A 14,047-nucleotide genomic window follows, 5' to 3' on the forward strand; every position below is an offset into this window, starting at 1 on the left:
AAAACACAGACCCTTACTGTCAACGGTTTTTCTAACGGGAGACTCTTGAGGTGGATAGCTCAGAAAATGGATAAAAGTATCGTGAGAGCTAGATTTAACTAGGATTAAGTGGGTTTTTTTTTTTTTTGAGTCATTTGGGAGTTACTGCCACTTTGTATAGCCAAAACAGGGATCTTAATAACACCAGAATTATACTACTATACTTTTATTCAGTACTATAGCTTACTTATTACGCTTTTTTCTCTCAAACAGTCAGGGTGTATTTGCATTTTATACAATTAAATTGATTGTTATGCTTTTTTTTAAACAGTTGAAATAGCCTTGTCAATATTGTCGTCTTTGAACAGTCATGCCAATAAAGCTGATTTGAATTGATCTTAATACTAGCATAAAACCATTATATAATAGCAAATAATAAGACAAGCCTGCTGCACATTTGTACACTTCAGTAGCAGTCTGCATGTCTACAGAGGAGACGGTGCATGTTCAGGCCTGTTAAAAAGGCTAAAACTGTCTTGTGTCTCTTTGCTGTGCTGTGGAGATCTTTGGTTTACATAAGCTTTTCTTAAGACGAAAACAAACTTCTTAAAAAAAAAAAAAAAAAATCCTGAGTTCTTTTCATGCACTATTTACAGCTGTGAAACTGGGCTACGCTCCCGAGGCCTCCAACACAGTTTTACACTCACACTGGCGTCTCCCGGGAAAACACACACACACACAGAGAGACACACACATATAGAGAGAGACACACAGACACACACACACACACACAGACAGAGAGACACACAGAGAAAGAGAGACACAGAGACAGAGAGACACACACACACACACACAGAGAGAGACACACACACACACACACAGAGACAGAGAGAGAGAGAGACACACACACACAGAGACAGACAGAGAGACAGAGAGACACACACACACACACACACACACAGAGACACACACACACACACAGACACAGAGACACAGAGACACACACACACACACACACACACACACACACACACAGAGACACAGAGACACAGAGACACACACACACACACACACACACACACACACACACACACACACACGACTATTAATTTGGATGTAGAGACAGGTAACAGTTCCACTTGACGGCTTTCTTTGGAAGATGTTTTATTGGCAGCTTAGCTCGCTCACAAAGAAGTGAGTCTGTGCCTCCTCTTCTGGAACATGTGGGAAGCAACTTGTTTAGGCTTCCCTCTAAAACACTGGCACATGTACTCCAAATATTTACTGGATGCTTATTTCAATTTAGCAACCACAGTAGTAGGACAGGGCTGGGTGACTTTAAAAAGGGAAGTATTGAATTTGAATAAAGGTTTTAAAAACATAAAAAATATATAATAAACCATGCTGAACTTATTATGTTTTTTTTTTACACTTTAATTCTAATTTTCCCTCTCCAAGTGTATTTTGATTTTATACAGTTTTATTGATCGTTATGATTTTCTTAACAGCTGAACTAGCTTTGGCAATATTGTCGTCTTTGAACCGTCATGCCAATAAAGCTGATTTGAATTGATCTTAATGCTTAAGCATCAAAGCACAATATTACGGTAAATAACAGGACTAGAGTGCAGCACATTTGTACACTGCAGTTGCTGTTTACAGAGGAGACGGTGCATGTTCAGGCCTGTTAAAAGCTAAAAGGGAAGTATTGAATTTGAATAAAGGTTATAAAAAAATTAAAAATATATAATAAATCATGCTGAACCGAATGCACTGTTTGCATATATCACTGGCGTTTTTTTTTTTTTTTTTTTTTTTACTTACGGCCTTTTTCAGTTTCATAACATGTCTCTCTTGAAAATTATATATATATATATTTTACCAAAAAAAAATCAAGTGCATTCGATTTTTGCAGACATTGACTGTTGTTGACAATAAAAACATAAAGAAATATAATAATAAATCATGCTGAATAGAATGCACTTTTTGCAGTATTCCAGGCAGCTTGTGTGTGTGACTTACGGCCTCCTTCTCGCGGTCCATGATGGTCTCCAGCTCCTCAAAGTGCCGCAGTTTGATCTCCAGCTTCTTCATCTGCGTCTCCACCAGCAGAGCAACCAGAGACTTGATCTTCCTCTCCTCCACTGCCGCCAAGTGCTGACGAGAGGCAAGTCAATGAGAAAGTTAGCACATTTTTTTATTTATATAGCACTTAAAACAAAAGGACTTTATATAAAAACTATATATGACCCATGTGGAATACTGTGAAAACTTCCTAACTTCAAGATATTATGCACTGAAGTTTACCTTATTCTGGAGTCGAAATTGGATTTAATTTGAGTTAATGTGCATTTTCCAAACACATTTCACCAAGTGCTATTCATTTCATATCTAGTACACATAAGAGAAATGATAGCAGAATGAGAGATATCCAGTGAAGAATTTTTTTTTTTTTGCGTAGCACCTTTTGCATTCTTGTCTCTAGCGAGAACATAACACACGATCTTTACAGGTTCAAATCAATAACTTGGAGCGAAGTTTTCAAAATGGCCACCACTGGATAATGAGCCTTTCTGTAATGAGTGTGTGTGTGTGTGTGTGTTTAGTTAAGGGATATCGTTATGTTGAAATTGGCTTTTGAATTCTTTGTTATTTAAATGTATTTTTTTAATCGTTCGAAAAAATACATTTAATATAATTTTTTTTTAAATGACTATTGGGATGAGTGTGTTGGCTGTGGTTGAGTGCCCGTCTCACCTTGGCCTTCGTGGCAGCAGACGCCAGAGCAGCGGCGGCGGCCGTGGCGATGTTTCCCTCTCCGATGTCGTGCTCCAGCTTCTTCCTCTTGTCCTCCTCCTCCTCCGTCACGGCTTTCTCCTCTTTCTCCTTCTCCTGCTCCGAGCTGGACGTCTCCATAGACTCCTCCTTGTCCTTATCTGATAGACAAATACGTTTAAATTAAAGTTTTTGTTGTTTATAGCGTGATTATAACGCTGCTTGCCTTTATTTGTTTTTGTTAAAGTTTGCAAATTGGACAAAGTTCCACAAACATTTTTTTTTTACTTTCTTAGCAATCAGTAGCTAAACCCCGAAGGTGTACTCGTATACAACAACTACAATTACCGGTAGTCCGTTAATTATTGAGTGGATCCACAAAGAAAGTCAATTACCGGTTGAGTGATTTTTTTTAAAAGCAAAAGTGCAAAAGGTTTCCTAGTGGCAGTAAATTATTATTATATCTTCGGGTTGCAGACTGATGGTCGGACATAACAGGCAATTTGACGATATCAGCTTGCTGACCGATATTTCATAATGTTCTAGTTTGTGGGACATTTTCCTAGCCTGGCCCCACCAGACCATCTTACTTCATTTCATTTATACAGAAGGTCTGGAATCGATCAATTAACAAATGTAAACTCACTTGAAGAAAGGTGTCTGTTAAGGTTTAAAACTATTGGATCTGCCCAATGCTACTCTGGATCTGCCAACCAATCGCGTAACGTTTGGTCGTGACGTATGTCATGCGCCGGCTTCTGACTACAACTGAAACTGGCGCACGACCTCAACGTCATTGTTCTCAGCCACTCCCTCTGTTCGCTGATTGGACCGGTAGAAATCTACCTGACCAAACCCGCGAATATACTGCGGACACAGACTGACTGCTGAAGAGAAATGAAAATTGAGCAGAAGTAGGTAGGCGGGCGGTGGCAGGCTAATATTTTCCTGTTTTTGCTGCTGAATGTCAGTGTTATCTGCTGGACTCTGTGTGTGTGTGTGTGTGTGTGTGTGTGTGTGTCTGCAGCATGCACTCTCTCGTATCTTGGCTTTTACCTGCTGGACTGGTCTTTGCCTCTGCGTCCTCTTCGTTTTCCTCCTCGCGCTCCGACGGCTCGGCTCCCTCTTTCTTCACCTTGTCTGCGGCTTCCGTCTTATCGCTCTTCTCTGCAGATTCACTGGGTTTCTCGGCCTCGTCCTTCAACTCCGCCTGAAGGAATAAGGACACAGACACACACAGACAGACACACACACACACACACACACACACACACACACACACACACACACAATGATGAGTGTCAATGCAATGGGATGAAAGGCCTTCTGTATGATACAAGTCTGACTTTAAAAAGGTTTAGTCAGCGATTCTTGAGAACGCTTTTTGTTAAAATCACGTTGTCAAAATCAGTGAATATCTCCTCATGATCCGATACCTGTCTGCAATGTGTGCGTGTGGCCCTTTAAAAAAAATATGGGTTTAAACACAGCCTAGGCTCTATAAACGGGCATGTTTCAAGCTACAGTTGGCCCTTTTGTGTTCATACCAGTTTACAGAGCCTAGGCTATGCTTTAACATTGGATTTTTATTCGGCGCTGTACAGTACGGACAGGTAGCGGATCGTAGGAGAGATATTCACCGATTTAGACAACAAGTGTTTCAATCTAACTAAGCAAGAACATTTTGGGCCAGTTTCACAGACATGAATTAAGCCTAGTCCTGGACTAAATGGAATTTTGAATGGAGATTGTCCATTGAAGGTACAATTTAGTCCAGAACTATGCTTAATCCATGTCTGCGAAACCGGCCCTTTAAGTTGTAAAACACAGACAAAAAAGTAATTCTAAAGCATTAAATAGCAGCAACAGGTTAATGTGTCTGTCTGTAAGCATTCAACGTGAAGAGTCAAATGCTCGGGGCGTATTGAATAATGACTTGTACCGTGACACTATCCACTTTTTGGGAACGGTGGCTGTGATTTGGACAAAGTGTCTGATGCTTAATGGGTTGCTAATGAAGAAGCCACTAACCAACAAGTTAACGTTAAAAAATCAACAATGCCATTACATTTAGCCAGTGGGCATTTCCCAATCAACAGACACTAAAGGAATACTTCACCCATACGGAACCAGTGTTCTATCATTATAAAATAACTATCATAATATAATGAATGAGATTTTTCTTCCATCAGTCTTCCCTTGGCCCAGCTGTCCTGTTAATCCAAACCCTTACTGTGATGTCACAAGAAGGAAACTGTAGGGTTAGACCGTGAGACCATAAAACACTCTTTCTGCCTTTTCTCAGGCTAAGATGATCCGATTTTTTTTTTTTTTGCACATTTATACTAAATAGGATCTCCGAGTTCAATACACCTTCATATTCCAACCGGTGAAGTAGGCCTTTAAGTGTAGATGGGTGGAAAACCAAGTGGTAGAGAGAAAGGGGGAAAAAAATTGTTTGCCTCAACTTTTAAAAAGACCTGGAATGAGAAACCAAACTTGTCACTACTTTACTTTTAGATATATCATTTTATTCAGACTAAATCCGTTTCATTACTGTAATGTATTTTGTTCATTGTATTGAATGTTAAAGACCTACTTCACCGGTGGGAATATGAAGGTGTATTGAATTCTGAGATCCTATGTAGTATAAATGTGCATTTTTTTTAAAAATTGGTTCATCCTAGCCTGAGAAAAGGCAGATAGAGTGTTTTATGGTCTCACTGTCTAACCCTACATTTCTCTCACTGTGATGTCACAGTAAGAGAAATGTAGGGTTAGACAGTAGTACATAGGATCTCAGAATTCAATACACCTTCATATTCCCACCGGTGAAGTAGGCCTTTAATGTTTAACAGTTGTTGTTAACTGTCTTGGCTAGGTCAGGTGTCCCTTGAAAAATACATTTTCAATCTCAATGGTGCTAAACCTGGGTGAATAAAGGGACAAAGTGAACGTTTTAAAATCCACAATGCCTTAACATTAAGCCGGTGGGCGTTTCCCAATCCCTAAACCTGGGTAAATGAAGGTAACAAAATAAAATAAAATAAAATATATGAGCATGATTTTACCTTATCGGCCTGCTGGGAGTCTGTGTCGGTGTCCATCTTTTCTGCCTCTGGAGTTTCTGAAAGACAAAGTGTGGTGGAGAAATGAGCATCATGCTGCGAACTTAAAGGAATACTTCACCCATACGGAACCGGCGTTCTATCATTATAAAATCGCTATTATAATAAAATTAATTAGGTTTTTCTGCCCCCAGTCTTCCCGTGGCCCAGTTGTCCTGTTAATCCTAACCCTACATTTTACCGTGTGTGATGTCACGCATGGTAAAATGTAGGGTTAGACAGTGAGACTCTTTCTGCCTATTCTCAGGCTAGGATGGGACCGATTTCTAAAATGTTTGCACATTTATACTACATAGGATCTCAGAGTTCAATACACCTTCATATTCCCACCGGTGAAGTAGGTCTTTAAACTGAAGAAAGTTTAAGATAGTTGTGTTGAAAACTAAAATTATCCTTGCAACCATTTATTCAGCTATGAACTGCAGTTGAACTACTCACGTGCAATAGGGCGATGTACAATAACACTAGCACTTATACAACCTTAGCACTTAGCTACTTTAGCACTTTACACTGAATTCTTATGGTCCAAATGCTGCTAAAGCCAAGAAAAACACGCAAGTAAAGAGGGTGAGGTCCCATCAATGTATTCAGAAGCACACACAAAAATTTCAGAAAAGATCCGATACATTTTAGACGTGTGATACAACTGCAAGATAACGAATCAGCATTGATGTGTCATCCTGTTTGAATTTTAAAATGCATTTAAAAAGGTTCACGGAAGCAAACACGTTCAAATACTAGTGTTGAGGGAATACACCTAGGACAGGAAATTAGGGTCAAAAGCATTTTGAGTTTACAGGCCCACGGGGAAGAGTTGGAAGTGAGTGGTCATGTGTGAGTGTGTGCTAATGATCTCACACACACACACACGCGACCTAGTGTGTACGGTTGAGTGTTAAAACCATGTCCCGGGTGCACTTCTTGGGCGCGTGTTAAAGGTTTGAGAATTGATTTTGTGGATGTGTGTGTCGGTCGAGTGCTTCGGGCTGTAAAAACCTATCGATTACAAATGTGGTGGGCTCAGGATGGGCATTTATTTAAGTACAACAAATGATTGGTTATCGTGTGGGACAGCGAGAGTGTGTGAGGATGATTGTAAGCTAAAGTGAAAAGGGGGGAGAGAGAGGGGGGGGAGAGAGAGAGAGAGAGAGAGAGAGAAATATTTTCAAGAAAGCAAAGAGCATAATAGAGAGAACGATCAGCATATGATAAAGTGTGATGACCCAGTTTTCCGCTAACAACCCCCCCCCCCCCCCCTCTCCGCTAACATTCCCCTGCCCCATCTGCCACTGTTGCTTTAATCCACACACACACAGAGAAAAACGCACATCAATATTCCTGTATTGCTCAACCACCTGCTGATAAAAACTGACACGTGTATGGCTTTTAAATGCCAAGGCAAACTCATCATCTCGATCTGATATTCAGGTGCAGAAAGGCCATCACTTTTTGATGCGAAGTGATGCTGTCAACTCCTCTGGTGACATTAACATATCTCCACACACACACACACACACACACACACACACACACACACACACACACACACACACACACACACACACACACACACACACACACGCACGCGCACGCACGCACGCACACACGCACGCTGCTGCTATCTGCTGCCCTCCAGTGGCTGCACATGTCAAACAAAAACTACCAACCTTGAATAAGATCACATTCTATTGGGTCTAAGACAATATTTAGAATTGAAGACCAAATCACTTTTCCCTTCCAAAAAAAAGTCCTGCTATTTTACACCTTTTAAAACATGTACAACTGATTTTTCCTGTCATCTTAACCAGCGACTACCCCTACCCCTCGTTACAACCGCACTTACAAGTTGCACATATATGTAGCACGTTGCAGTTTTGGCTTATTTGTAGCCAGCCAGCTCTACCACCTGAGCCACAGTTGCCCCAGTTGCACTTATTCGAATATGCTTTGTTTAGAATCGTCAGCTAAATGTAATATAATGTTCCTCACGTCTCTCTCTTCTCTGGCTCCTCAACCAGCGACTTGAGTTCCGGTTTCTACACCGCTTTACAAATACACGTACATGTAGCATGTTGTATTTGGACTAGGGCTGTCAAATTAACGAGTTAATTTCGATTAATTAATCACAGGAAAATTAACACAGAAGTTACGAGAGAGAGAGACAGAGAGAGAGAGAGAGAGAGAGAGAGAGAGAGAGAGAAACAAACTGTAGCAGGCTATACAGCTGTTTATAAACAGGTATAAATGTGTCATAAAAGTATGCGATTAATTTAGATTAATTAATCACAGAGCCTGTAATTAATTAGATTAATTTTTTTAATCACTTGACAGCCCTAATTTGGACCAATTTGAAGCTAACGTTCTAAATTCATTTTTTAAAAATCATTTGAGTCTCACTTTTCCATGTCCGTACCCTCATTGTTGAATGAGGCACTATTTAGAATGTACTTATTGTGAATATTACTCATCTTATTGACCTAATTTCATCCTTTGTTCTCATTACGACGTGGGTCGGAGAAAAACGCTATTTCGATTCCTCTGCATCTCTGGCACACATTTTGAAATGGACAAATAAAGCTGACTTGACTTTGAAATGCACTTATTGGAATAGTTCATCGGCTAGATAGTAATATAATGTTGTCCTCACGTCTCTCACCGGTCTTCTCGGGCTCCTCCGGCGCGGTGCCTGCGATGCCGCTGCTCTCCAGGCCGAAGGCGGGGTCCACCTTCCCCGTGCTGCGGGCCGCCTCCTGCACCTTCTTCACATGGGCCTCCACCAGCTCAGCCGGGACCTCCTCGCGCACACGAGAGAACTCCTCTGCACAACCGGGGGGACAGGAGTTAGTTTACGGTTAAAAACTTACATTGATTTGATACTATTTCAGCAAAAGGGAATTTAATTATTAATTAATTATTAATTGTTAAATAATAAGTCTATTTTTAAAACAGACATCCAATACTGTATATTATATTATATTATTATAAGAATACATTTAATAAAACTTAACTTGCTTTTTTAAACCTTTTACCATCTTATACAAATCTAACAGATTTTTCCTGTTTGGACTGGAGACCTTAACTATCTTAACTTCAGTTCCTGTTTCTTTCTACCCCTTGTTACAATTGCATTTACACGAGTATTGCATATGCTACAGATGTATTTATTGTGAGAAAAGGCTTTAATAATAGTTATACTTAGTCTATAGGATCCTATATCTCTCATTTGCAGAACTTATTAAACAGATTTTAAAGAGATGATACTGCAACAAAACAGCCCTAAACACAAAAAGTTCAAAAGCCTTGATGGATGCGGCTAATCCCTGGCAAAAAGGTATAAAATACGCCGCAGTTTCATTTTCCTTCCCTTCAGTTCTTACCTAGGGCCCTAGTAGACAGTTTATTTTCCTTTGCAGTTTGTAAATATAACTTCATTGGTATGTATGTCCAGTTGTTTCAACATTTTCTTTAATATATATATATTTTTTTTTCATCTCAATTTGTTCGAAATAATCCCACTTTCAATTAAATCCCCTCCAGTTCTTACCCAGTGCTGCCCTGGCTGCAGCAGAAGCCACCCTGGGGTCGACCACTGAGGCCAGGAAAGCCACGGTGCTCATGACGGGGTTTCCAGACTGACTGAAGGGGATGGGCTGGTAGGCCAACGGGCCCAGGGACGACTCGGTGTTCTCCATGTACGGGTCCTCGATGGGCAGACGCAGGAAGTGAAGGATACACTCGTCCTGGGTGCGCGAACCGATGTGCTCCGACACTTTGTTCCAGTCGTCTTTGAACATCTCCAGCGCCTGTAAAAAAGGTGGGAAAGCGAATATATTAAGGATGTTCAGAATTTGGCAAATTTGGCAACCGCCACGAATGTGTTGGATTTTAAATTTGGCCAATGTCGATACCAAAGTTTTTTGTTGGTTGTCTTCTATGCCAGTTAAACATATACATTTTTTCATAAAAAGTATTGAACCATAAAATATACATAAAATGTTTGATGTTACTTTTTTTTTGCCAATGGGCCGATACCGATGTCAAGCCAAATATCAGTGAATATACAAGTCTTAAGCAGAATATTTTATAGAGTACTCAGAGGTATGCAGGATTATAAAAGCAGCTGCAGAGTGGGAGGACGGCAAGACAGATTACAGGTTGGAGGGTGGAAGTTTTCAGGCTGGAGTGAGAGAGGATAAGTGAACTTAAAAAGTAAAATATCGGAAGAAGAGAAAGAGGAGTGGGCCTTGACAAAAACATATTTATGGGCTGATGAAAAATTATGCAAAAATATGGGAAAAGTACTGAGATAGACGCAAAAACAGGTCTGAAAGGTATGAAGAGAGAGGTGATATGGGGACAGAGGTTCAAGATAAACGACATGCAACACCTGCGATAGCTATCAAATGTTTCCATCAGCAGTTATGACAGTCAGTTGGAGGAAGGAGAACAGGTTTTTGTGTTGCTTAGCAGCCAAAACATATTCCTAAACTATTAAGAGTATTTTACCAGGTTTCTTTCCCCTCAAATGTCCCGTGAAACTCACCTCCAGTAACAGCAGAGTCTCCTGCTCGGTCCAATCCCTGGTGGAGTTGACCACTTTACCCTGTAGGGAACAGACAACAAATTATCATATCAATCAATCACCTTTATTTTCACTCAAAAGACACTGGTTTCCTTCATTTACAGTGACGACGAGCATACACAACAAACACAATCACAAGGATAACATATAATGAACAGAGAAAACAGAAATAAAATAGGATGAAAATGAATATGTATTCATTTAAATAAAGGTATAAAATACAAAAAAAAGAGCAAGAATAAAATAAGATGAACTAAATGAACAATGAATTCAGCTAAAACAGTGACTGTCAGATGTGTAAAATTCAGAAATCATAGGTTTTAAATAAACCAAAAGTAGGAAGAGAAGTAATTTTTAAGTTGTTCTGCAGAGCATTCCATGAAAATAAATTTGAAAAAAAAAAAAAATCACATAAAAAAAAGGTAGGAAAGTGTATTAACAGTATTTTTTTGTCTATGGCCTCCGATATGAGTGAAAACAGATGGTGTAACTCTTTTACAGGCTATTTTAAATGCTTATCACCATTTTAGAAACCTGTATAAATCATAACAGCAGCAGTGAGAGAGAAATATTAGAGGTTTTGTAAGAGAGTTGTGTTCTGACCTTGAGGTTTTTCTTGTTGTAGAGGTCGGCGCGAAGCCCAAAGTTCTGCAGGTCGATGTTCTTGTCTTTGCATTTCTCGGCAAAGTTTGGCATTTGTGGAGGAGGAATCTAGACGGACGATACACAGCACTTTATCACATGAACACTGTTTACACTAAGAAATAGAATTGAATGTTTTGTCCTTTTGTGTTTTAAAAGTAGCTACGAGGAACTGTGTTAATTCTTGCACCCCCTTTAAAAAAAACTCTTTAAAAAAAAAAAAAACGTTCTTTGCACTGATGGTCTCGTTTGCTGTTACATCTAATTTATTAAAATTGACTGTTTCAGAAATATTATTTTTTTTTTTTAAAGAGCATTTCCATTTTATTTTTTATTTTTTTAAGATATTTTTTGGGCATTTTTATGCTTTTATTGATAGTGTAGAGACAGAGTTGAAATGGGGCAGAGAGGGGAGTGACATGCAGAGAACGACCGCGGGCTGGAATCAAACCCGGGTCCGCTGCTGGCCGAGGCCCATGGGGGGGACGCCCTACCAACTGAGCTAAGGGCGCCCCCCGACTGTTTCAGAAATATTTAAAAGTTCCTTGTAGCTACTTTAAAAATCAAGGTTCAAATGCAAACAGATCAATCAGTATTTCTTTATTGTATATAAACGTGCTGGGTCACTCACTCTGTCTTGCCCCGTCGGCCTTACCGGCGGGGGTCTGTGGTTGAGGGGCATGAGTCCGGAGGGTGTGTCAGCCAGCACGGTGAAGTGGGGAGTGGGTGGGGGGCCCATGGGCAGCGGGCGGCTCTCTGAGTCAACCTGGTAGTTCACCAAACCCCACTGCTCCAAGAACGCATGGACCCTACACACAGACAGCATTGGCATTTAATATGTTGCTAACTACTTCTTGTTGTATGAGCATTTTTCTGATTTATTTACTATAATTAATTTATCAATAATATTTTTTGTAGACTACTGGACTACCTGGACATTACATATTTCAATGATTATCTTTTGAGTTTTTAAAACTAAACGGGTTTACCAGTATGTCACATATTACTAACTGACCTATTTAGATGTTGTAGCTGTGTTGCAGTTTTAGTCCAACCCATTAAACTACATTTAATCACCTCAAAAAAAAATCTGCTTTTATACCATAGTCTGTGTGAATACTCTATTCTGATTGGCTGGAGAACATTCCATATTCCATTCAAGCTAAAGGTCGAGTTATGCCTCAACATGATTAGCTCATAAGATATTCTGTCTGACATCAGATTGTATTTTTTTTTATATAGATCCTCAAAGGCCTAAGGCTCAAGATTTCTTCTTCTCACCCCTTTTCGAACAGGTAAAGCAAGTGTAAGACAGTTTATTTTCATTCGTGGTTTTCATTGTGTGTAAATATTAATTTATTGTAACTGTTTCACCACTTGTTTCATTTATTTTATTGTTTATTATTGCTTTTTTACTTTTTATTATTTACTTGTTCGAAATAAAAACATTTTCAATTCAATTTAATTCAATTCAATTAAATTAAATTCAAAGGCCACATTAGAAGGCAGAGTGAAGAGCCATAATATAAAAATTCTTGGCGTGGGACTTGTCTGACCTCATGATGGCGCAGACGTCTCCGGTCAGGTTCCTGCGGCAGGAGGTGGAGGTCAGATACTCCTGCGGGTTCAGCCGATAGGTGTCGATCATGAAGTTACGGTACGCCAGGAATCTGATGGAGAGTGGAGGAGGAAAACCCAAAAAATAGATTAGAAAAACTGCTAAAAATTACAAATTTAAATGAGTTAGGTGGTTTATTATGTGTAAAAGAGAGAGAGTGTGTGTGTGTGTGTGTGTGTGTGTGTGTGTGTGTGAACTCACATCTCTGGAGTTTTGGACTTGTTCTTTCCGTTGAAGAACTCAGGCAGGGCTCTTCTCTCTATCTCATGGATGCTAGCAGGGGGAAGAAAAATAATAATCGCCATGAGAAATCAAAAGTTTGTGTTTTACAAGAATCTATTTTAAATGAAAAACATGTTGAATTATAGTGAATCCTCTCATCTCATGTCTTCATTTGAAAATAAGTAAGTTACAGTTAACTTATTTAAATAAAAGCTATTGCAATGTTATCAAATGCCTTGGTACACTTAAGTCACACACATACATATATTATTTGTGGCAGACATTACGTCACGACAACAGTCAAACAAAAATCAACATCTGAAAAACATGTGTGTAGTAATCCTAGCGTACCCTCCCTCAAAAATAATAATCGCCATAGGAAATCAAACGTTTTTGTTAAACCATCGATAAATCTAAAAAACCTTCCATGCCGTTTGAAAAGAAGCAATGCATTGTGGGGCGGTTGAGCAGAAAAAGTAACCTATGGATCCAAACACAAAATCTTCCCGGAAGTTAGTACTCATCCGGCATTTCTTGCCTACACAAACTCACATATACAACCGTGACGTCAAAATGAGTATGAGTAGGAATTTACTAGGGCTTTTAGTGCGAGTAGGACGTTAGTAGGGCTTTTTGAACAGAGCACTAGTGTACCCTCCCTCATTCCCCGGCTCTTACCAGTTGTAGTCGAACCAGGTTCCGTAGCTCGGGATGATGATGTGGTGAGTCTGTTCAGTCACGTTGTCCTCGCTCGCGTCAATCAGTCGGTTGATTTCAGTCTTGCCCTGTTCCTCGTCATCCTAAAAAGAGAAACACACACACACACACACACACACACACACACACACACACACACACACACACACACACACACACACACACACACAGGTTAGTATGGTGAAGACAGGGTTTTTTTTATTTATTTTTTTTGCTCCTGTTTTTACTTTAATTTTCTATTGTGTAACACTTTTTTTTAAGATATTTTTTTTGGCATTTTTATGCTTTTTATTGATAGTGTAGAGACAGAGTTGAAATGGGGCAGAGAGGGGAGTGACATGCAGAGAACGACCGCGGGCTGGAATCGAACCCGGATCCGCTGCT

General features: G+C 39.7%; 1 protein-coding gene across 1 annotated transcript in view; it reads right to left on the reverse strand.

Moving 5' to 3' along the window:
• Positions 1-14,047, reverse strand: part of smarcc1a (SWI/SNF related BAF chromatin remodeling complex subunit C1a) — a 31,506-nt gene that overhangs the window by 5,411 nt on the left and 12,048 nt on the right. Inside the window, exons 14-25 of the mRNA XM_080039661.1 lie at positions 13,625-13,746; positions 12,926-12,997; positions 12,663-12,776; positions 11,738-11,915; positions 11,068-11,175; positions 10,426-10,485; positions 9,427-9,685; positions 8,539-8,700; positions 5,826-5,881; positions 3,811-3,964; positions 2,737-2,915; positions 1,998-2,136 (exon numbers count right to left, since the gene is read on the reverse strand). Of these exons, the coding sequence (XP_079895787.1) occupies positions 1,998-2,136; positions 2,737-2,915; positions 3,811-3,964; positions 5,826-5,881; positions 8,539-8,700; positions 9,427-9,685; positions 10,426-10,485; positions 11,068-11,175; positions 11,738-11,915; positions 12,663-12,776; positions 12,926-12,997; positions 13,625-13,746 (1,603 nt within the window). The remainder of the gene's footprint in view (positions 1-1,997; positions 2,137-2,736; positions 2,916-3,810; positions 3,965-5,825; positions 5,882-8,538; positions 8,701-9,426; positions 9,686-10,425; positions 10,486-11,067; positions 11,176-11,737; positions 11,916-12,662; positions 12,777-12,925; positions 12,998-13,624; positions 13,747-14,047) is intronic.

Source organism: Ammodytes marinus (genome assembly GCF_949987685.1).
Source record: "Ammodytes marinus genome assembly, chromosome: 13".
Classification (NCBI taxonomy): Eukaryota; Metazoa; Chordata; class Actinopteri; order Uranoscopiformes; family Ammodytidae; genus Ammodytes; species Ammodytes marinus.